At 55.2% G+C, this 24,300-nt stretch overlaps 1 protein-coding gene across 5 annotated transcripts in view; it reads left to right on the plus strand.

Annotated features, from left to right (window-relative positions):
- ZNF423 (zinc finger protein 423) overlaps positions 1-23,779 on the plus strand; it is a 284,391-nt gene extending 260,612 nt beyond the window's left edge. For 4 of the 5 annotated variants that reach the window (XM_029209172.1, XM_029209128.1, XM_029209138.1 and 1 more), the window contains one exon: positions 23,091-23,766. In XM_029209172.1, the coding sequence (XP_029065005.1) occupies positions 23,091-23,251 (161 nt within the window). In that variant the 3' untranslated portion in view covers positions 23,252-23,766. Of the gene's footprint in view, positions 1-23,090 lie in introns of all 5 variants that reach the window. The other variant, XM_029209154.1, reaches the window with a different exon arrangement.
- Positions 23,780-24,300: the final 521 nt, after the last annotated feature.

Below are 24,300 nucleotides of genomic sequence, written 5' to 3' on the forward strand. Positions count from 1 at the left end.
TTCAGTAGTTGCGGCTCACGGGCTCTAGCACGCAGGCTCAGTAGTTGTGGCGCACAGGCTTAGTTGCTCCGCGGCATGTGGGATCTTCCCGGAGGGAAGCCGTGTCCCACACGTGTTCGAACCCGTGTCCCCTGCATTGGCAGGCGGATTCTTAACTACTGAGCCACCAGGGAAGCCCTTCAAGTGTTTGAAGCTCTGCTGGGATGAGGGGGTCCTCAGCGTGCTTCCAGTGGCCCCCAGACTTCCGGTAGTGGGCGGAGACTCGGGACGTGGATCTTCTTCTCTGACAGTCAGACTCAGGCATCACTCTCTGGGGATATAGCTCAAGCAAGATGGGATTTAACTTGTAGGGACACAGGCGTGGCTTTGGATGCCAGGAGCAGGAAGTGTCGAGTTTTCAGCTGTCCAGTTCCCAGGAACCAAGTGCTCTTTGTCAAGGCAGGGACCTTCTGCCTCTGCCCCTTTCTGGCTCGTGTCGTGTTCTCTCTCTGCAGCCTGACTCTCTGGGCTCCTCTATACGAGGAGGAAGGTGGCCAGCACTGCCGCAGCTCCTGTCGTTTCTGCTGAGACAGACACACCTGGGTATTTCAACAGGTGTGTCTTTAGTGTGGGGATGTCGTTACACAAGTAGCCGGCAGCAACACCCAGCTCACCCAGAAATGGTGACTGTGGGTAACAGTCGGTGTGCAGGCAACAGGTTCTAGGTCCCTGGAGTGGGAATCTGATGGTTGCACTCAGGTCAGCTGTCCAAACCTGCTCCAGGGAGCTGTGGCCCTAGGTGGGGCCACTCAATGCCAACCGTCAGGGGAAGGGGAGCACGGCTGGTAGACACCACAGATAGCCACTACGTGGGAAAACTGTCTACACGTGGAAGAAATGGAAGGTGGTGAAGTCCCTGTCAGTAGAGGTGTGCAAACAGAGCCCTTGTCTGAAACGCTGCAGAGGGAGAGAGAGGCTGCGAGCACAGTCTTTGTGAGAACGGCTCTGCATTTAAAGCCTTGCTCCATCATTCATCAGCTGTGGGTCTCAGTTTCTTTATCTGTAAAATGGAGTATTAATAGTTCCTACCTCATGGTCGTGTCATAAAACCCTTGGCACAGTGGGTGGCACGTAGGAAGAGCTTGGTTATTACTAACACCTACCTGTTTTTATTATCATTTACTATTATTATTAGCATTGTTGTTATCATTAGTAGTAGTATATTGCTAGCATTAGCCATTTTAAGATCAGAAGACTTTTTAGGGTCCCCTCCATTTGGGGTTTGCTGTGATTTCATGATTTCTGGCCTGAGTTGGAACAAAGTGAGATTCTAAATCCTTCCTTCTGTGGCACCCAGCCAAGTCTCAAGGCCATGGGCACTGGAGGCCCCCAATGGGGCATGGGAGGTGCTGGGTGCAGAGCAGTGAGGCAAGGGGGAAAGGGCACGGAGTGGGGGTCAGAGACTGGGGCTTGAAGTCCCCCTTTCTACATGTTTCCGAGCGCCTTTGTCCCAGGCCTTTTCTCTGGACCCCATTTTCCTTAGCTGTGCCCGGGCTCGGTGGAGGGAGGTATGCAAATTTGGTTGGGGACGTGAGACAACCCTGTAAACCACAGACCCCGAAAATGTCAGGGCTGTTGGCCTTGCATTTCCAGCCTCAGGCCTCAGCAGATGAAGGCCCAGGGCCCTGTGGGCCCCTTGCCAGGGGTTAGCTGACCTGAGGGGAGGGAATGGCTCTGCCTGCCCAGCCCAGCTGTCTTTGAATCCCCGTGGATTCAATCCCACAGACACTGGCAGGGATGGCATCGCCTTCTCTCCTTCCCAACAGCCTCACTGCATCCCATTCTTCATTATCGCCGAGGGAAGCCATGAGGGGGCACGCCGATTCCCAGCCATACGTGGCTGGCCTGTGACAGGCGGACAAGCTCCTCCCGAAACCGGACAAGAAGTAGTTATAACGGCCACCACCCTGGGTGGATCCCTAGTGTGGGCCGGGTCCTGTCTTAAGCATTTTGTGTGGATTGCCTCAACACAATCCCGTGAAGTAGGCACTCTTATTCCCATTTACAGATATGGAAACTGAGACCCTCAGAGGTTGAGTGATTTGCCCAGGGTCACTTGCAAATGGCAGAGCCACATGCAAAGCCAAATTGTCTTCGCCACCAAGGCAAACAGAAACCCTCCGAAGTTTAAATGAATTGCCATTTATATGAGCTAATAGATTTAAATGAGACCTGCGGTGCTGAACTATAAAAAGCCTGTGTCAGGGGAACCGGAAACGATTTTAGTAGTTGGGCCAAGCAGGTAGCACAAATAGCGGTAACGGGGGATGCAAAAGAAACTCCTTGCGGGTGGACCCAGGCAGAAGCGCCCTGGGGACCGTTATGCGGAGCCAGGCCTGTAGCCGTGTTCGTAAGGCTGGAGCTTGAGGCCAGGAACCTGCAACTTTTCTTGCAAGGAGCAAGGGGGTCAGTTCAGCTCAGGCCAGGCTTGGGGAGAGGAAGGATGGGGTCCAGTCGTGGAGACAGGAACCTCAGAAGACCTCACGCTTCCTGGCGCTGCCACCTTCCCACCTACGGCAGCTTTGCCGGGTGCTGTCACAGGAGGCTGAGCCAGAGAAAGGTCTCTTGGTGGTGGAACATCTGGCATCCTGCAGACCTCTGTGACAGGGCTGGGCTGAGCGCGGGGAGCAGCGGGCCTGCCCCGTGCCCTGGAATCTAGACTCCCTCATCGACAAAGCAAGGGGCCGCAGGAAGCGCATCCGGAGCCGGCCTGCAGCGGCAAAGCGGCCAGCCTGGCGTTGAGCAGGCGCATTTAAAGGATTAGCTCACGCTGTTTGCTTGTGTGTGCCTAATCACGCCGCTGCCAGCTAAATGATTACAATTGATTAAAAGCAAAGCTAGGTATTCTAACTAGCAACCTGGAGCCCTTCCGATGGGGCAAGCTGGGCCCTGCCAGGAGGAATCCTGGTACCCAGCCAGGGGGAGGTGTCTGTGAGCCAGGGGCATGGTCTGAGCTCCAGGGGCACCCCTCCTTCTTAGCCTTTGTGAACATCTGCTTTGACCCGTTCCCTCATTCCATTTTCGTTTCACGAACATTTACTGAGCACCTATTATAGGTGCCATCGCGGGGGCCTGGGCTGCAGCTGTGAACCGGTACGCAAGGTCCCTGCTCTCACAGAGCCGATGGTCTACGGGAGACACTGGCAATAAGTCAGTAAATACGTGAACGAGGTCGTTTCAGACTGTGGAATTTTGAAGACAGTAAAACACTGCTTTGGGACAGAAAGTGAAGTGTGTCTGTGTGCATGTGTGTCGGGGCAAGGAGGAGGGGGTGTTGGGGGTGAAAAATCAGATGAGGTGGTCGAGGAAGGCTGGCGTTTCAACTGAGTCCTAAAGGTTGAGAAAGAGGCAGTGCAGGGAAGAGCCGGGGGAGCTTCCAGGAAAGGAAACAGCCAGTGCAAAGGCTCAGAGGCACGGACAGATTTGGGGAGTCCAGAGAACAGAGAAAAGGGCGGTCAGGCTGGAGAGGGGTGAGCACCTTCTTGCTTCATTCTTCTGGGTTGTTCTTGTCTTGGCTTCCGGGACGCATGTACCCCTGCTGAGCCTTCTGCCTGAACACCCTTCCCTTCTTCTCGGTCTTCAGGCCCCAGCTCAAGGGGTGCCTTCTCTGAGAAGCCCTCCCTGATTCTCCCTCCTTGGGCTTCTCCAGCCCTGCATTTAACGCCCAGATCCCTTTGCCTATATACAGACTACAACAATTATGTCTGCACCTGGCTTCCCATTCTAATGTGAGTTTTTGGAGGGCAAAGCCTCTTTCTGCTATCCATCCATCCATCCATCCATCCATCCATCCATCCATCCATCCATCCACCGTATGTTTTACCATATTTGTTTTTAGCTCCTAGAAAGTAGGAAACAAAGGAAAGAGAACATAAACCAAGGAAAGGAGTAAAAGAAGGAGAGTTGCAACTGCAGATTCTAGGAGCCCAATTTTTAAATTCCTGGTCCTTATAAGATGGGTAACCAAGGAGCCAGTTTCCTTGCCTCTTTGCACTTGCTGCTGTCAGAACCAGCCGGATAATTATAACTAATAATAATTAAAAATTGAAAGTGCTCTAGGCACATACTTAGCATTTGACTCTTTGGCTGAGCTTTCCGTGAGCAGCAGTGTCTTCCTCTTTCCCGCTTTAAAGACAGCCCAGTCTGTGCCATCCACCACTGCAGGGAGAGCAGGGCCTGGCTTGGCTTGGCCTGGGGGAATGAGAGGGAGGTGCCCGGTGACACCCAGCAGTGGCTCCGGGCAGTGAGAACCGACTGCTGGCATTGGAGTCCTCCCCAGATTGCCTCTCCTCCATTGTTTTCTGTTGCAGACACTTGCACCTTTCTGGCCTCAGTTTCCTTGAGTGTACAATGGGGTAGGACCTATTGCCTCAGGTTTTGTGAGGATGGACAGTTCATGGGTGGAAAAGCCCTTGGTGAGCGCTTGGAATATAAAGCTTCCTGGAGGTAATTACCGTGCTTTTCAGTGTCCTGCCTTCCCCACTAGGTCAGGAAACCAGAGCCCAGCACAGCCCGATTTCCGTTAATCGTGGCAACATGGTGTGGCGTGCCCACACAGCCTGGCTGCAAATCCCAGCCCCGCTACCGAGTGGCTCTGTGACCTTGAGCAAGTCACTGACCCTCTCTGGGCCTCAGCAAATGGAGGGTAATGACAGTGCCTGAAAAGCCGTCAGCTCCAGGTCTGGTCAGAGTCCAGGTTTGGTGAGCATCAGCCAGTGTTGTGGTTGCTGCTGTGACCCGTGGGCTTCGGTTCACTCCTTCACGACTCATGCCTTCAGCCTGTCGTGTGTGGATGTGCTCAGTGCAGCCCACAAGATTTGCTGAGCACCTACTACGTGCCAGGTGTGTGCAGGTTCTGGGGACACACAAAGGCCTGTGTCCCCCGAGTGCTGCCTGGAGAGGAGCAGGGAACCAATGAGGACGAACGGGCAGAGTACTGATCCCATGTTTGCGGCGTCATCTGCTGTAATGTATGCGCTAAAGCGTAGCATCGTAGCAGTCATGCGGTGTGCTAAATCTCGCACAACAGGACTGCTGTACCCAGCAGAACCAGCAGCCGGGCCCCACGTGACATCGCAGGAGGCCGGGGCTGTGACCCTTCCTCTCTTTGTCTCCAGGCTTGTCTGTCTGTGTCTCTTAGTTTATTTACCCTTGAGTGGGGCAAGGCCTTTCCTGCTCACAGTAAAACGTATCACCCTCAGCAGGAGCGTCCTGTCTCACCACTGCCACCACCTGGGGCAGCCGAGCCTCCCAAGGGGCCGTGTGTGCAGGTTTAGGGTCTACGTCTGGAGAAGACTGAGGGGTGGGCAGTGACTCTGCTTCTTGTCCTTCTGAGGCCCAGGCACAGGCCTGAGCCATTCACCCCACTGTAGTAAAAACGAGACAGCTTTTCTCGAGTGTTTGCTGGAGGCCCGATTCCATCTCTTCACGTGCGCAGTCTTTTGAGACCTCACAGTGACGATCTCCATGGCACAGATGGGTAAACTGAGGCTCTCCTGGGTCACACAGCTGCTGGGGTCGCAGGGCTGTGAACACACGCAGCCTGACACTAGTGTCTGTGTCCTCGGCCTCAGGGCTGGGGCAGTGCACTTGCAGTCGACTCTCAAGCCCTAAGAGCCAAGGGCAGGCCTCTGGGTGCTGGGTGCTGGGTGCTGGGTGCAGGCAGGCCTCACCTCCCAGGAGGGTAAGAGTTCCAGAAGGGGACTCGGAGATCGCCAGGCTCCTGGGGCACGTGGATGTCTTGCTCTGGGTGAGCTGCGGCTGCCGTGGTCACCACAGAGAGGAGCAAGGGAGGGGCGGGCCCTGCAGGAGCCCATGCCTGGCTGTGCTCAGATGCCCTCACGAGCCCCGGGGCTCTGCCTGCTTGAGCGATGAAGTGTGCGGAGGCCCAGGTGGGGACTGGGGGGGCTCCTCCCAAGGCCCAGCTCCGGGCAGAGATGGCACTTGGAATCGGCCTCCGGCTGCCCGTCTGCCCGTTGGAGCCTGTCATTCATGCCCTAGGGCGGGGGGCCAACGAACTTTAGAGGGGCACCATGCCATCATGACAGATGGGCATGGGGGCGCTGCCAGGAGCCTGAGGCCGGCGGCCATTGTGTGTGTTGTGAGCCCAGCCCCTCGCCGGCGCTGTCCCGGCCGGGACCAAATGCCTTCAGTTTCTTAGAACAATGATAATACTAAGGACAGTGGGTGCCATGTTGGTCCAAGGCTCCCAGAGGTTGGCACTGTAGGAAGCCCTGCCCCCCTCATTGACTTAGACACAGAGGCAGCCCGACGTACAGGAAAGACACAGGGCCTTGGGGGCCAGAGGGTGTGAATCTCAGAGTTGCTTCTTCAAGGTCCCTGTGACCTTGGGACATGTGACCTTCCCCCCGAGACTCACCGTCCTCACCCGGACAGCGGGCCAATGCTGCCTCTCCTGGAGGGTTAATGTGGGGATGCAACGCACTGTTTGTGAAACACGGAACACAGTGCCCGGGCCCAGCAGGGCCTAACGGAGGGGGTGGCGTTGGGGATAGAATTGATGTGATGTCACTGCCCCACTTTCACAGATGGGAGGCTCAATATCACGTCACACAGCTAGCAAGTGGCAGAGCAGAGCCTGAGGGGCAAGGAAGAGTGGGGGAATAATAATAACAGCAACAACCCCAGGCACTAAGGGGGGGGCCCTTTGCATTGATTATCCTGTTTTATCCTCACGACAGTCATTCGAGGCCAATGTTGTTGTTCTCTCCATTTTGCAGAGGGGGAGACTGAGGCACACGGGGCAGTGGCAGAGATGAGCTTTGAACCCAGGTAGCCTGGCTGTAGAGCCCGAGTGTTGAACTGCCGCCCCGATGCTGTGGGCAGGCTTTTTCCCATCGCAGAGCCCCGAGCGTGTTGAAAATGAGGTCTGCTTTGTCTCTCGATACCGTGGTCTGTCCGCTCAACTTGTTGGGGGTGGGCTGGCTTCCCCCTGCCAGGATGCCAGGGTCTGGGTGGCTGGGGGTGCTTGGCCCCCTCCAGCGGAGAGACCAGAACTGGGTGCTGTCAGCGGGAGCCTGGGCTGCACTCTTTGGTTGAGCAGGAACAATTACTAATGACATTTAGAGAGAAATTAATGATGAGAAATGCAAGTTGGCATTTCAGGAGCGCCAGTCAACAGCCCCACGTCAGCACTCACCGGAGAGGCAAGGGGCTGGGGCCGGGCGTGCAGGGGGAAGGAGGAGGTGGCAGGAATTAATTTTGCTGTGTCAATAATGAATGTGGCCCCACTCGCTCTGCTTCTGGAGTTTAGACAAAATCAAGCACGGACCGACTGGGGCTCATCCAGGGCTGCAGTGAGATTCACTGTGCGCTGTGATATGGGCAAGTGTGGGTAACAGGTTCAGTGGGTGGGCGGGGGACAGCGAAAGGGCAAGGGTAGCCTTAGGACCGAGCCGTTTGAGCTCAGCCAGCTCTTACCAGCTGCGTAACTTAGCAAGCTTCTTTGCCTTTCTCTCTCTCTCTTTTTTTTTTTTTTTTTTTTGGCCACACCACTCGGCTTGCGGGATCTTATTTCCCCAACCAGGGTTTGAACCTGGGCCCTCAGCAGTAAAAGCACAGAGTCCTAACCACTGGACCGCCAGGAAATTCCCTGCTTTGTCTTTCTGGGCCTCAGTTTCTTCATCAGTAAAATGGGACATCAGTAAAATCGGGACATGTGAAGAGAACGTATGAAGACCAGGCAGCCCGGTTTTGGCACATGACAGGCACACAGTATATGGTAGCTATTACCCTGTTCCACGGACATGTTTTAAGATGCACAGCTGTTCTCATTCTAACGGCTCTCACGGTGGAACGCCTCACTTGTGTGTTATAGTTTAATGGGTCATGTTTTTGTTTGCTTGTTGTGATGTATCAAATACGGAGCATCTTATATTCTCTGGGGTCTGAGAATAGATAAAAGACGGCATTGGTAGGAAGCATGGCGGAGGGTGAGGAGGAAGAAAGATGCTGAAATTGTCTGGGGCAGGGATTGGGTTTTCCAGTGGGAGCATGCCCACCCCTTCCTTCCCGTCAGGTTCTCCAGAATGAGGAAGAGCGGTCCCATCCAGCCTCCCCTCACATAGAAGGGAGAAGACACACACAGGGAAAGGGAAATGTCATTATCATAGTAACGTTGAGCATTTTTACAGTGGAGGTTAAAAACTCCTAGCCCATGACCCTGGGGAGTTTGGAACCTTTAAATGGTTGTCTATGTTTCAAAATGGAGATTTCCTATAATTATAGTGGCTACCATTAATATAGTGCTTATTACGTGCCAGACGTTTTTCTTAGCACTTCTATACATCAAGACATTCTATCCTCACAATGCCTCTATTGTTGAGGTAACTGAACTGAGGCACAGAGAGGTTAACTAACTCCCTGAGGCCACAGAGCTAGTCAGTCCTGGGCCTAGGCCACCAGCGCCAGATTATGTCTCTTTACCACCACATTAAATGGCTAGATTTCTTGATTTTTCTACAAATGAGATCTGGCCCCTGGACCACAGTCCCGCGTGGCAACCATCAGCTGTAGTCTTCAGACGCGGGGATGTGAGCTCTGGTTCAGCACCGCCCCGGACCTGGTCGGACTCACGCAGTTCATTACCCACCTAGGCTCTGAGTTTGCGGCCCTGTTGCAACACTTCACAGTTTGTAAATATTATCTTGTTGGTGCCTCAACAACCGGGAACCACTACGGGTGCTCTTTACTCCCACCATTTTGCAGAGCTGAAAACTGAGGCTGGGAAAGGGCGATAAAGCTGGGAGGAGTGGGGCCCAGGGTGGGAGTGGGGAGTGTATTCCACCCATTTGGGTTTGGGTGTTTGAACAGGGAGGCAAGTGGGGCTCCCTGCTCTCCAGCTCAGTGACTGGTCCCCCCAGTGAAACCAGACGTGGATGCACAGGCCAACAGCTGCATCCGTATGGCACCGTATCAGTCTCCCCACCCTTCTTTCTGAAGCTGCCACATCAAAAATGCGGGCTCATCCATGCTTGGAGTTGACAGTGATGACAAAGCCTGTGATTCGTCGTAATTATGACAATATTAAACATCTGTGTACCATTTTACATATTGTAAACATTTTTACATATGTCACCTCATTTGAAGCCCATAACAAGGCTATGAGGTCAGTATTATTTGTAAATAGGAACTTAGAAAAGTGAAGTGACTTGCCTTGGGTCACATACATATATTAGGTGGCTAAGGCAGGATTTGAACTCCAAAGCCCACTGTATTTCCACCGGTCCTTCTACCCTCCTTCCCACTTATTTATTCGTGCACTCGTCTTTCCCCTACCATTCACTCACCTGCCACCCATCCACTTATCCACACATTCATTGATTCATCCATCTTTCCATCCATCCATCTACACATCCATCCAGCCATCCATCAGTATTGAGTGTTAAGTGCTGGGAACTACACAGCTCTCATGACACCTCCCTCATGTGCTCTTAATTCCATGCTTAACTGCTACCCATCCCTCCTCCCACCCTACAACTGCTTGTGCTCCCCCCGTCCCCCCCCCCACACCTCTGATGAGGTGAGTGGGACGGGATGGACTGGGGGATCTAGATGATCCTTTGTTTGCCTCATGGAAACCATCGAGTTCTGGTGGTGGAAGCGAAGGCGCAGGGCAGACCCACTTGGTCAAGGTGGAGCAGGTGTGTGGGCAGTGATGATGTGCCTAGAGTTCGGTTGGAAGCTGAGGGCAGACAAGGCATTGCAGGCTGGGCCACAGTGTTCTTTAGCCCCATAGTGGGCCCAGCTCCCAAGGAGCCCTGCCTTTCTAGGTGGGTAGAGGTCACCCTTAGCCCTTTGCTTTGTACCAGGCTGGGTGTCCTCTCTGAATGGACAAGGATGTACGCCCAAGTGTTTTCATAAGAACCTTCGCGATCATTAAATAGAATCGGTCCCAGCTGCAGTTTTGATCGCTGGTGCGTGCACACAATTCATCACAGCAAATTAGGTCCGTCTTCAGAACTGGCCCTGCAGCCTGGGGGTCTGTCAGGGACGGGGCTGGGCCATGTGGGCTCCGGAAGCCATTCTGGGAGGGGTGATGAGCCATGTTTTCTGAGGAGGACCCTCAGAATAATCTACCAGGACAGCTCTCCCTCTGCAGGGGTTAATTTTCTAGAAATTTTGAGGATGCAGGAAAGTTTTCCTTTTAGAAAAAATTTGGAAGAAAGAAGAAAAGGATGTGATGGAAGTTTTTAAATATCATTTACAAAACCTGAAAGCACTGGGTTAGCTGAGGGACCAGAACATATGTGTTCTGTATAATTAGTGACCGTGTGACCTAGATTTTCCAGGACGGTCCTGATTTCAAGTATTTTGTCCCAGCTATTGGCTGTTTGTCCTGGATTTTTGGCTTGTGAACTATGATGACTACATGTGGAGCTGAGTTTTCTTATCAAATTTTAATGAATAAATATTTAAAGCTGGAAAGGCCTGGAAAGATTTCAGAAAAAATTAAAGGGAAAATTTCCACCCACTTTTTTTCCCAACACGGCAAAATACGTCTGTGGGTATACCTCATGCATGCTTCCCGTTCCCCCACTGAAGTAGCAGAGGAAACACTTCCATCCAGCAGGGTTTGAAAACTGTCAAGGCCCCAGTCCTTTGGACTTGGCAGTAATTGCAGGGGAGGCCTCTCCGCCGTGTGGCTTAGGCCCCTGTGCTCAGGTTCTAAAGGTCTCGAGAGGTCCTCTGTTCTTCTGTGGCCCTGGGAGCCGTGCCATTGATGATAGCCATAGGCTCGGGCACCGCAGAGGAAAGCCCTGTGCATCACGGAGGTGGAAGAGACCTTGCAGCCAATTCTGGCCAGTGATACGTCCCCTGGATGCTAGAGCTCCCACCTGTCCATCCGAGGCCTCTACACGCCTCATCTCGCTGCTACAGTCTGCAACTTCCAGCTTCCAACTTCCAACCCTAGAACAAGAGACGTGGACTTCCCTGGTGGTCTAGCGGCTAAGACTCTGCACTTCCAATGCAGGGGGTGCGGGTTCAATCCCTGGTTGGGGATCTAAGATCCCAGATGCTGCGTGACCAAAAGAAAAAAAAAAAAAGATGTTTTCTATAGAACAAGAGACATGAGGGTTACAGTGCAGGATTGGCTCTGCATTCAGCTGTAGCATGCGACAGACATTTCATCCTCCCACCTGCCCGCTTACTCTGTAATATCCCACCCAATTTTTTAAAAAATTGTGGGAAAATACACGTACATAAAGTTTACCATCTTAACCATTTTTTAAAAATTAATTTATTTATTTTTGGCTGCATTGGGTCTTTGTTGCTGTGCACGGGCTTTCTCTGGTTGCGGCGAGCGGGGGCTACTCTTTGTTGCGGTGTGTGGGCTTCTCATTGCGGTGGCTTCTCTTGTTGCAGAGCACGGGCTCTAGGCGCGTGGGCTTCAGTAGTTGTGGCTCGTGGGCTCTAGAGCGCAGGCTCAGTAGTTGTGGCACGTGGGCTTCAGTAGTTGTGGCTCGTGGGCTCTAGAGTGCAGGCTTCAGTAGTTGTGGCGCGTGGACTTCAGTAGTTGTGGCTCGTGGGCTCTAGAGCGCAGGCTCAGTAGTTGTAGTGCACGGGCTCAGTTGCTCCACAGCATGTGGGATCTTCCTGGACCAGGGCTCGAACCCGTGTTCACTGCATTGGCAGCCGGGTTCCTAACCACTGCGCCACCAGGGAAGCCCTCCCTTAACCATTTTTAAGCAGACGGTTCATTGGCATAAGTACCTTCACAGTGTTGGGCAACCATCACCACCATCCACAGGTCTTTTCCATCTTCCCAAACGGAAACGGTGTCCCCATGAGCCAGTGACTCCCCTCCCTCCCACAGCCCCTGGAAACCACCCTTCTCCTTCCTGTCTCTCTAGGCATCTCATAGAAGTGAGTCATACAGTCTTTGTCCTTCTGTGACCAGCTCGTTGCACTTAGCACAGTGTCTTCAAAGGATCCCTGGACTTCTAAGGGAAAAGTATAGCATGCCCTGGGTGGGGCCGCGGACATGGAGGAGAGGGGCAGCCCTGTTTCTTCTCCTCTCCCCGGCCCTGTCAGTGGAGGCTTTGCCTCACTAGCATCGCCCGTTGGCTGTCATTTCAGAAATACTGAGTTTTTAGCAAGCGCTGGGCTCTGAGCTGACACAGGGCCCAGCAGAGAATGGAGAGATGAGGTCCCTGCCTGCAGCTCATGGCCTAGTTGAGGGGCAGGGAAGCAGCCTGGTCACTGCAGGTTGAGGAAAGTGCTAGAAGGACACCTGTGCAGGTGAGGAGCTGCACCAAGACAGGGGCCCCTCATCATACGGGCAGGAAGGGCTTTCCCAGGGCATGGCAATCAGATGCGGAGGAGCCTGGGGAAACTAGGGGGAGCCTCGGGGTAGTGGAGTGGCCGCCAAGAGGGCTGAGTGAGGAAAGAGCTTGGCCTGGGTGGGGAGCTGAGAGAAGGTGGTAGAGGCTGCGGGGCCAGCAGTCGCCGGACCTTATAGGGCTGTCAGGCCTGGGGTCCAGAGCCCGGATTTCTTCTGGGTGTGGTTGGGACCCACTGGAGGTTAAGCAGAGATCTCCCACTTCCCTGCTACCTGGAAGAGAGAACCTGGGCCATTCCTCTCATGGCACTTTGTACTCTCAGTGTCCCATGGCCATGAAGAGGAAGCCCTGGCTGGAACCCGGGTCGTCGGCAAGCGGGGGCTTGCAGGGGTGTCCCCCTGGTGGTGTGGGTAAGGGCAGGTTAACCGCACTGTGTGGGGAGATGAAAAGCCAAAAATAACAATAACCGAACCCTGAACCACTGTGCAGCATGTTGTCAGTGTAACGTGTGTGTGTGTGTGTGTGTGTGTGTGCACGCACGCCTGGGATTGTGGGGTGTCCACGATTGTGCGTGTGATTGTCTGTGAGACTGTGTGTAGGTGCCTGTGGACTCTTCACGAGTGTGTGTGTACCTGTGTGCATTTCATTTTGGGGTACCTGTGAGTGTGCCTGTGTGTATGCGTTTGGAACCCAACGGGGGATTATGCAGAGTTTTCCCACTTCCCTTGATGGATGGCCTCGGGGTGTCTGTGAGAGCGTGAATTTGGGGGTGGACGTAGGTGCGGAGAGAGGAGGAGCCCTGTCATGCCACACTGCATCCATAAGTGCCCCCAAGGGCGGTGCCCACACAATGCCTGGCTCTCTCCTTCTCCCCCCGTGAGACACAGTGGGTGATGGGTGGGAGGATTCTCAAGTTCTTTGGAAGAAAGGGAGGCACGAGGGGATTATCATCAAGACTCTTGAACGAGGTGCTTATGGAAAACTGGTGCTGTTCTCTCTGAGTGGTTGAGGGAGGGGCTACCTGCCCCCCCTCCCCAAGATGGCCATTTTGACGCTCCTGTGTGACCCTAGGGAAGGCGGGTTTCCCAGGTTTGCTAGCACCTGGCGCACCCAGAAACCCTTAGGCTGCATGGTGGGCCCCGCCCTCAAGGCAGCGGTACCCAGGGCCTGGGGGACCACGCTGGCCTCAGCAGAGCTTCATCTTCTATGCTCCATCCTCTTCTCCAGAACGTAACCCTGGAGGGTCCCACATCCCACTGCCTCAGGTGAGGACCCTAAATAATGACGGGCCACGTGCCATCTAATAGCACTGCCCACCCTCCCCCCACCCCGGGCATCAGCCAGTCAGTGTACTGGAAGATATCTCGAGCATCCTGAGGGCCTCGCAAAACACCAGCGGCCTCAAACTGGCAGCCCGTGGGCCACATTTGACCTACAGACATGTTTTCATTGGCTGCATCACGCTTTAAATATAAAATGTTTTATTTTTTTGCGGTACGCGGGCCTCCCACCGCTGCGGCCCCTCCCGCCGCGGAGCACAGGCTCCGGACGCGCAGGCTCAGCGGCCATGGCTCACAGGCCCAGCCGCCATGGCTCACGGGCCCAGCCGCTCCGCGGCATGTGGGATCTTCCCGGACCGGGGCACGAACCCGTGCCCCCTGCATTGGCAGGCGGACTCCCAACCACTTCGCCACCAGGGAAGCCCTTCCCGCACCATTTTTAATGGAGTTTCAGCACCTCTGCCTCGGTCTCTCCCCAGGCTCTGGTGGCCTGTACGCTTTGGTTCCTGCCCTGTTCTGGCAGGATGGAATCCTATCTTTCAGAGGTCTGACTCAGGCTCTTTGGGGGCAGGGGGCCATGTCTTAATTCATATTTGAGATGAACCCCAGGGTCTGGTTCCAAGCAAGCGCTTGGCTAATGTGTTTAGAATGGACTTCCCAGTGACCCGTGACAGGCCAATGCAGTGTCCCCACCCAGGAGGGGCCAGAATCCACAGCAGGGAACTAACTTGTGGCCGCCTGGCACACCACAGCCAAAACCCTTGATTCTTGGTCCTTTGTCCAAGGTTTGCTGGGCACCCTGTCCCTGAGGGACTCCCACCTCCCTTTGGAGAACCAGCAACAGTGGTGGCCAGATTAACTCGGGACTCGGCGTCAGGCTTGTTGCTGAGGAGGGGCACATCTATAAGCAGCCCTGGAAAGAGTTCACCCCCCTCTGCCCGTGACACAGCCGTAAGCCCTCATTTTCCCTCGCACAGCTGCTACCTAAAGTCGAGTCGCTGGCCTGCAGTTGGGCCCCTTTGCATTCTGAAGCGCAGATCCCCGGAGTCCTCGGGCCCTCTGGGCGCGTATTATTAGTTCCCTTGTTTTGTTGGGTGACTCTGAATGGGAGCCTGTTTATGGGCTGAGTCGTAATAGAAGGCTTCGGTTGCCTCCTAATAATCTATTCTCTCGTGGGTTTTATTTCCGAAGCACAGCCGTACAGAACCTGCCCCCTTGGGAGTTTATTGGGCTTTTTTTTTTTTTTTTTCACAACAACATTTTCTCCCACATTTTCACTCAAAGGAAGATCTTTTTCCCGCTCACGGGACTGGTTGTTGGCCAAGGCCACCTGCTTTGGGCTCTTGGGTCCTGGGTGCTGCTGGGCACTGGTGAGAGGGGTTTACAGGGGGTCCTTGCTTGCCCACCCGGGGTCCTTGGAGCAGCAAGGAGAATGAAAGAGAGCAGACAGTCAGCTCCTTTGGGGACGCGTCCAGCAGCAGCAGTCAGGGTCACGCGGCTCTTCCTCACATGGCCCCAGGTGACGAGGTCCCCGAAACTGCTTCTGCTCTGGGTTCTGCCAGAAAGCAGTAGATCCCCCCAAAGCCAACCTGCTGCTCCTTAGAAGCTGGAATCTCCCTCCACGCCAGGAGTTCCGGATGAACTGAGGCTCTCACATGAGAGACAGACTTCCCCAGCTAAGCGGGTACGACGTTCACTTCCTGCTGCTCTGGACTGGCAGACGACAGCCTGTCTGGCTGTCTGGGAGGCAGGGTCAGGGAAGCCCCGCACACACCCCCACGCGCGGAGGAGGTGCCTTGGCCTCGTAGGCTTTGTCCCAGGGCGGTGGGTCACCAGCTTCACTCAGGACCCTCCGATGCCAAGGACGGGTCTCCCTTCCACACGGGCGAACCTCTCCTTGCCCTCTGTGCAAATGGGCAGCCTCCGGCTTGCTTGGTGGGCCCAGGGGGACGTGGGGCACATACACGTCAGGGCCCGGGTCCCCAGGAGAGCGGCTGCGTCACCGGGCAGGCATTTAGGGGGAACCTCAGCCATCACTCACTCCTAATTTTCATGACGTGCATTAGCGAAATTGTGTTGTGAGTATTCATTCAGTGCTGTTTATGGTGTGCTCTCAAGTGCGCTTACCGTTTGTCAGAAGTGCAAACTAGCGAACATACGAGCCTTTAAGACAGGCCATCTGTTCGTCTTAGACCCTTGGACGATTGTCAAACGCTTCTAAAAATAAGTGCTCACTAGCAGAGAGGGGCTGCCCAGGTGATACACAGCAGAGGGGGAAGCAGGGCCGCCTGCACCTGTACCCTCCCCAAAGGGAAAGATACAGTCGTGTGCTGGGGATGGGTGGGGGCCCGAGAAAGGAGCAGAGGGGGTGAGAGCCTGAGGGCCCTGCCGATAGACCTTCCTGGCTGGAGGTGTGTGCGTCTCCCTGTTCCTTGCCTCTCGTGTAACTCCACAGCTCAAGTACTTTCGATGGCTCCCCGTGGCCCAGATTTAAGGGCAAGCTGCCTCGTCTGGCATCAAGGAGCCTCATCAATAAGACCCCCTCCTTCCTTTCCAGGCTTGTCTCCACGGCACATACCCTGTCCTTCTGCCAAGCTGAATTATTCATTGTTCCCCCAACATATGTTGCACTTTTCACATTTCACAGGCAGGAGAGGGCTGTGGTGAAGGGTGGGCTCTGCATACAGACCGCACAGGTGCAGCTCCCGCACCACCATGAACCAGCTGTAGCACCTCCACTCTGTGCCTCAGTTTTCTCATCTGTAAAATAGGGATAATGAGAGTATTTAGTCCCCAGGGTTGTCATGAGGCTTAAATGAGTTAATATAAGTGAAGAGTTAAGAATGACACAGTGAGCTCACGATGAGTGTTAGCTGTGATCGTTATCAGGATTCTTCACACCTTCAGCCTTTGTCTGGGTGGTCCCATCTCCCTGGAAAGCGAACACACACACACACACACACACACACACACACACACACACACACACCAGTGCAAATCCTAACCCGAGCCATCCTCAAAGGGCAACTGGGAAGCCAACTTTTTCCTTAAGCTCCCCCCAATCAGAAATGTTCTCCCCACAGTTCCTTTTTTTTTTTTTTAATTTTATTTATTTATTTATTTTTTTGCGGTACACGCGCCTCTCACTGTTGTGGCCTCTCCCGTTGCGGAGCACAGGCTCCGGACGCGCAGGCTCAGCGGCCATGGCTTACGGGCCCAGCCGCTCCGCGGCATGTGGGATCCTCCCGGACCGGGGCACGAACCCGTGTCCCCTGCATCGGCAGGCGGACTCTCAACCACTGCGCCACCAGGGAAGCCCCCACAGTTCCTTTTTGTGAAATCTCACCCCCTCCTTCAGCCATGAGCTGGTAGCAGGCCAGGATGTGCCTCTCTCTCTCTCTCTCTCTCTCTCTCTGTCTTCCGTCTAGCACACACAGCCAGGCTCCGTGTTTGTTAAACAAATAAATAACAGAACCTCGCTTAGCCTGAACACGGCTGCAGTGTTAGCCCGAAGGATCTGCCTTTTCCCCTGGAAACGAATCCTCCCGTGGTTAAGGCAGGTTCTTGGACTTGGTCCCTGCTCCTGGAGACTGCTCTTTGTGACACCAGCCTTGTGAGAGCCACTGGGGCTGAAGCCGCCAGGAAGTGGCCTAGCGGTAGGCAGCGGGGAGAAAGGGGATTAACCGCAGCCTCTTTCCCAACCTAGAACCAGAGGGAGGTGATGTGGCGAAGCCAGGTGGGCTCTGCAGCTGGGGCTGGGTGAGCAGGGAGGGTGGGATGCTCTGGGTACGGGGGCTGTGTCCCTGTGCCCTTAAGTCTGCCACAGGGAGGTGAGGCCCGGCCCCCGGACCAGGCCTTCTCTCGTGCCCCTTGAGAGTAAGGGGCTGTGAGTCCAGGCCGCCCCCATTCACTGTGGACTGTGAGCTTCTCAAGGGAGAGGCTGGGGCTCCACCTCCGTGTGTCCGGTGCCCGGCTGGGGCCTCCGTGAACCGCTGTGGAAGGGATGAGCGAATGAGTGAATGACGGGATGAGTGCACACCTCCTCCCTCCTCCACAAAGTCTCCGTGAGGCTCTTCGCCTCACCAGACGTCCCACTGTTCCCTGGGGGGAGGGAAAGCAGTGAATTGTGGGTACAGAGGTTGTAGCCAGGGGGCTGGTGGGGAGGGGGCAACGAGGGGAGGACCTTTATTAGACGCTGCTGTTCCAGAGATAGGACCATCCAAGGTGCTGCCTTCTCCAGAGCGGTCCTGAGATCTCGCCAGCCCCGGGGACACACAGAAGGAGGAGCTGGCAGAGGGATCAGTCTGTCAGACCTCCAAGAAGCCCCCACTGCGAGCCCCCAAGCGTGTTTGGTGCCATGGGGGTACAAGCAGGGAGCAAACAGCCCCTCGTTCACGGAGCTCCCTGTATCTTGGACACCGTTTATGGCAATGTATGTAGCACTTACTCTTGGCCAGCCTGGGATAAGTACACACACGTTATCTCCTGAGTCCTCAGGGCATCTTAGGAAGTGGGCTCTGTTATTTCTGCCCCACCCCCCCAAGCCCCCAGAGGTCAGGGAACTTGCTCAAGGTCACATGGCTAGTAAGTGGCAGAGCCAGGATTCAAACCCAGGACTCAGCCCATCTCAGCCCATAAGGGCTTGCCCCCTGCCTTGGGATCACTCAGGGCAGTGGCTAGCACAAATGGGGCACTTGCAAAGGACCAGGCGAGGTGCCAGGACTTTAGAGATATTTTGTCATCAGAGTGGCTGGAGCACAGGAGGTGCAGCTAATAATGACCCGCAGTGCAGAGAAACCCTCTCCAGCCCGTGCCCGTGCATCTCAGGATGTGCAGAGCAGCCTCTCATTGCCTCACAGGCAGTGTTTTCCAGGCCACCAGGCAGCCAGCATGTTTAAGCACCACTAGTCTTTTCTCCTTGACTCTATGGTGAGTGGACATCAAAGGGAGACCAAGCAGGGTCCCAGACCAAGGGACAGAACACAAAGCCAAGACCTGGAGAAGAAATCCTGATTGCAGACCAGGGGGGACACACCAGTGTGTATGTGTGTGTGCATGTGGTGTGTATGCATGCCCGTTGCAGGGCATGGAGGTGTGTGGAGCCAGGGATGCCTCCTGGGGCTAGTGAATGGGCCCCCCACCAGAATCTCCAACTGCCCCATGCTAGGGTGTGTCTGTGCTTTGGGAAGGATGGTCCAGCCACAGACTCCGTGATCCTGATGTTCCCTCATTGCCCAACGTACAGCCTGGCTTCGCTCCAAATCCAGGTTATTTTACTGCTGAATTCCTAGCAACAAGCATGGTGGCTGTCACCCAGGGATTTAGTAAAGGTTTTCTGAATGAACGAATGAATGAGTGAATGAGGGAGCGAACAGCCGTGTGCACGAATGTGAGGGTGTGGGATCTGCAGCCTCAGCCCTCTGCGGGTGACTTCCACAGGGAGGGTTCGCCAGGGTCCCAGCTAGGGCCCGACCTCTCACCCGTCACTCACTTGTATCCCGCGGGTAGATGAGCCCAGTGCACCGGGCAGATGCGCCCGGAACAGGCGCTACCAGAAACGTCCACCAGGAGAGCCGCGCTGGCTCTGCCGAGAGAATGGATCTCGGCCGCAAACCAGTGCCACCCACCCACCTTCCGTTCTCCCATTTTATTTTTCTCACCTGCTCCTGGGCCCACACGTGCATCTCCCTGGCAGGCAGAGAGGCCCGTGTGGATGCCAGCCCCCCCCCCCCGCCCCCCCCAGCCAGGGACCTCCCGGTCCTTGCCGGCTGCCACCCCTGCCCCAGCCCCGGCCTCTACGATGCCGGGAAGTGTTCATCTGCGGGGTTGGTAGCATCTTTAAAAAACGATTTTCTTCCTTCTCTGAAGGGGCTAAATATAGCACAGGCATAAACAGAGAAATAGACATTAAGCCAAAATGCCCTTGTGAGAACCATGCCGGGTGGAAGGAGCTCTTAGAAGACTCGATGAAGCTCCCTCTTCCCTCGAGCCAACCGCAGCTTCAAGCCTTGGGGGAAGCAGCCACGGGTTTTTAGGGTTATTGAACTGTGCCGCTCGCCAGTGGCTCCGCCAGGAGCTGCTCGGTGCACAGGTATGCTGGCGATGGGTGAGTCCTCGTGACGGTCCCTGCCACCCCCTCTGCCCTTTTCGAGACTGGGCCCTGGGCCTGTGGAGGAGCTGATGCCGTCCTGGCCGAGCACAGGGGCTTCTCAGCCACCCCCATACTTATTGGGTGGCCTTGACCGGGCTCCCTCAGAGCCACCATTCTGCACCCTTAAGCCCACACCCATCGTTTGGGTGTCTGTGTGTCTCTAGGCATCCCCCCCACCCCACGCAGTCAGGCTCCTCGAGGGCCGAGCCCAGCTGGCGTCGTCCCCTCCCTTCCACTGTGCCCGTCCCGGAGCACAGCACCCAGCAGGCACTTCACAGCGCAGCGCTGAATGAATTCTGCTGCCTGGCCCCCTCGGGGCATCAGGCTTCCACGTTTCCATCTGCTGTGGCATCCTGGGCTTTTGTTCCTGTAGAGCTTCAGGTAAGGAAGTTTCACCCTCTTTGAGGAAGTTCTTCCTTGAGTCTAACCGAAGACCTGCCAGCTACTGCCCTTTAAGAGAGAATGCCACTGTTGTTTGCACCTGAGAAGTGGCATTTAGTCTTGAACTGTCCTAACCAGCAGTCCTAGGTGTAGGTTTCCATCACCAGGATTTCTGTGCGTGGCTGAGCCAGTGTGGACCACGTGTGTCACACCAGCCCTGTTCTTGGCATCTTGGCAAGAGGCTGCTTCATCATCCAGAGAGCCCTGGACATCCGCCTTTTCCCGTGTTGCTGGTGGATGGTCCTGAGGACTTTGTGAAGATCAGAAATCATCTGGTTTTCTGCTGCTTATGAAACAGAGTCCACATTCAGGGGCCTTCAGGGCTCCCAGCCGTCCTCCCCGTGATCCCTGTGCTGGGATCGCCCCACTGGTGCCTGCGTCTGCTGAGCTTACTCCAGCCTCCACACCTTCGTCTATGCTGTGCCCTCCTCTTGGCATGTCCTTTCGCCTTTCCACATACCTACATCCTACCCATGTATTTATTCATTTATTTATCCTTCCATTGATTCAAAAACATTTACTCAGTGTCTCCTTGGTGCCAGAGCCTCGGAACCATAATTTGAGAATGAGGAAAGGGCTATACGTGTTTACCTTCCTAATATCCCTCCTCTCCCTCCTCCCCAACCCCCCACAAATCAAGAAGGACCGGACCACCGCCGGAGAACCCGGGCCACGTGGCACTGGTAACTCACTGGCTGTTGGCAGGCTGGGAGAGGGAGACCACCGCGTCGTTCCTGGCAGCCGCGCCTGCTGCACCACCGCTGGGCATGGGAGGCCCGGGGGTCTGGTCAGTACAGCGTGCAGCCCTGGGCCAGGCGCTGGGGCCAAGAAAGGAAGTGATGCCCCGCTGCCTGCCACTCAGCAGGGGCGGCCAGGCTGGCCCTCGGGAGGCACATAGGTGTGGGGGCCGTGGGCTGGAGGTTCCTCGAGCAGCTGCAGAGATGGGAAGCGCCGTGTCCCAGAAGTCCCAGAGGACTTCACGAGTAGCATGGTTGGGAGGAGAGAGGAGGCAGGAGCTGAATCAGCAAAGGCTTGGAAGCTAGAAGGGTGGTTTGATGTAGGGTGGGCTCAGCTCCCCGCAGGACTGGCTGGCTGGCCGTGCACAAGCGCAGGGAGAGGTGCCTCGGCGGCAGGGTGGGCGCTCCCATGGAAACCGCCGCATCCCATCTGTGGCCTCAGACAACCTGCCTTGTGCCTCTGGGTCCCTGACAACCCCACCGAGGTGCCAGGCTGCTGGCAGAGTTTGTGCTCATGTCTGGAGAGTTCAGATGATCCGCAGACTGGGTGCCCACGAGGGCGTAGGGCACTGTGGGAACCCTGCCTTCTCGCCCAAGCCCCTGGCTCTCTTGGATTCTAGTTGCCACCGCTCCTGCTTCCCAGCTGGATGTACTTTGACCCTGTCTGAGCCTCAGTTTCCTCATTTTACCACGTCCTACCTTGTAAGGCTGCTGTGAGGATCGACAGAGATGTGCCTGCAACCACACATAGCACGTGTGCTTGCCAAACTCTGGCCACGTGGCCTGTGCCCGGGAGCCCAAGGAAGGAGGGCAGTAGTGGTTGGTGCACTGTGCTCGGGAGTCAGCGGGCACCTGCTGTGTGAGGACGGGGCGCTGCCTCTCCCTGGCCGTGAGCTTACCGGAGGGGCTGGTGCCATCGCCGGGAGGCAGCAGCCGTGCCTGCCGTGGGAAGGGGCTGCCACCGGGGCCCTGGGCCGGGGAGCGGGGGTGGTCCCAGGCCTCCCGGCGTAGCTGCGGGCATCCTCCGGTCACCCTGACCGCCCAGACCCGGAGCCTGGGAGAGAGACGCAGCGCCACGCCTGACCCCTGGTGGTCATCGGCAGAGCTGCAGGTGCGGCTCCCAGCCCCGGAGGAGTGGCTGCGCTGGCGGGGAGCCCACTTCTGGGGAGGCTGCTCCCCGTCTCTGGGGGTCCTGTGCTGCCCCCGAGCAGGGTTGCCCTGCCCCGGGTGGATTTTGTTTCCTTTCTCCAGGTGTCATGAGGTCGAATACCACCTGAGGCTTTGATGAGCTTGGTGTGGATTTGGAACACAGACCACTGAAAAGAAACAAAAAGATTGTAGGCTCTTAGAGGCCAAATCCCACCCCCAGCCCCAGGCCACTAGCTCCCGTGGAAACAGACCTACATTGCTGGCCTGCTCTGGCTGGTGTGAGGGAGGAGATACCGTGGGCTGTGGTGAGAGGGAGGCGTTTGGCCAGAGGGGCCCACCCGGGCCCTGGATTCCCAGGCGGATTCGGACAAACGACACAACAGTCTTCTGGCCAGAGCACTGTCTCATGATGGCACAGGCAGCCTCCCTGTGGGTGACCTGCCCCCTGCCTCGGCCACAGGCACCAAGGCCGCCCACTTCCTCAGCATGTCCGTGCCACTCGGGTGTTTCTTGGCTGGAGAACTGCATGGCACATCTGCTGTCTCCCTGAACTAAGCTCAGAGCAGCTCCCCAGAAGGCCCGAGAAGGAGATCTGGGGGAAGCCTGCAGGCGATCAGATAATTTCCTCCTGATCGTTAGAGCAAAAGGGAGACGGAGAGGTGAACAGGGATGTTTTTAATTCCCACTACCTCCCCAGCATTTCCCCTCTCTCTTCATATAGCCAGTCCCCACGGGTACGACCTGAATGGTCTAAAAACAAAAATTCATAGGGAGCCCAGGTTGGCAGCAACAGGAACCAATCCCCAAGCCCCAAATCAACGTGGCATCTTGGCAGCTGCGTCCCCGGAGCACTTTTTCCTTGTTGCATTTTGTTTTGTAATAAACGAGATGCTTTTCTGCGGCTCTCGGCGTAAATGCACTGAGTGGGAGGGGACAGGCACGCTCTCCATTCTTCTGCCCTCATGCGTGTCCCTTTTCTTCGCCTTTGCAGAACCACACGATGAGCCAGCACGCACAGTGAGGGACCGCTCGACAGGACACCTCTCCGCAGAAGGCTTGCCGGAGACGCCGTGGGGAGGGCCATTTGAACATTACATCCAATCAAAGTGTCATTTGCAACCCAGATGTAAAACTCTAATGATTTGGCCATGAGGCGCTGCTATTATAAGCAGCTGGAAATGAATATTAATGGCAGAGATTAAAAGTATTCCATGCTCAGTATTTTTTATTGTCCTGCTACAGCTAGTGTGCTTTTAGAGTTTCCGCCGCAGACTACATTTCTAGAGTTAGAGAAACCCGCTTTTTGAGGCTATTGTCCTTTGTTCCTTCATGTATTATATTGATAGTTTTAAAAAAAAAGAATTAGTGTGATTTTTTTGCTTTGCTTCTTTTTTTTTCTTGGTTTTTCTTTCCCCCCTTTCGGTTAACTACTTTTTAATTGCAATTCTAGGTAATTGTGCATTGTGATGTGATTGCTTGGCTATTGTCTGAATATTTCCTTTCCATTTTTTAATTAAAGACTAATGCTTTGATTGGATTTGCCAGTTCACCGGACAGTGATTAAAACTATGTAATGAATATAATCGGTTTCAGTGCAACTGGATGGTCTGCTTTTAAATGTGACTTAATCTGACTGCAGTAACTAGTACAGTTCAATAAAGGGAATCCATGCGATTAGCATCCGGCTGCTTGGTTCTCTCCTCCCCAGCCCAGGGCTGTGTGAGCGCTGTCGTCACCTACGGGGTGTGTCCCTGCGTGAGTTCCCGTGGATCACGCGTGCTAGTGGGGACCTGCACACAATGGACCCAGCTCCCCTCGGGTAGGAAGAAGCCTAGTCACCTAATGCACACAAGACTGGATGAGCTGGCACGAGGCGTGGAAGTCAGAGTGGGAAGAACCTTTAAATACTCTGATCTTCTCACTTACGGATGGAGAAGCTGAGGCCCAAGGATAAGCGAGCGACTGCACTGAGGCCGTGGGACAGGTTGATAGGGTGGCTCACGTTCATCCACGTCGTCTGTCCCCCTTGGGTGTGGCTTTCCTGGCTGCTGGATGAAGCCGGTCACGTGGTTAACCCTTACCTTGCCAGGACCCCAGGTAGGACCTGGATTCTAGTTGTGGCCAAGGCATGGGGGTTGGACAGGAGTTAGGGAGGGCTGCCCAGCCCCATGAGCTCCAGAGCTGAGGGCTGCAGAGTGAGC

The sequence above is a fragment of the Monodon monoceros genome, unplaced genomic scaffold (assembly GCF_005190385.1).
Source record: "Monodon monoceros isolate NGI ecotype Baffin Bay Population unplaced genomic scaffold, NGI_Narwhal_1 Super_Scaffold_10, whole genome shotgun sequence".
In the NCBI taxonomy this organism is placed as follows: Eukaryota; Metazoa; Chordata; class Mammalia; order Artiodactyla; family Monodontidae; genus Monodon; species Monodon monoceros.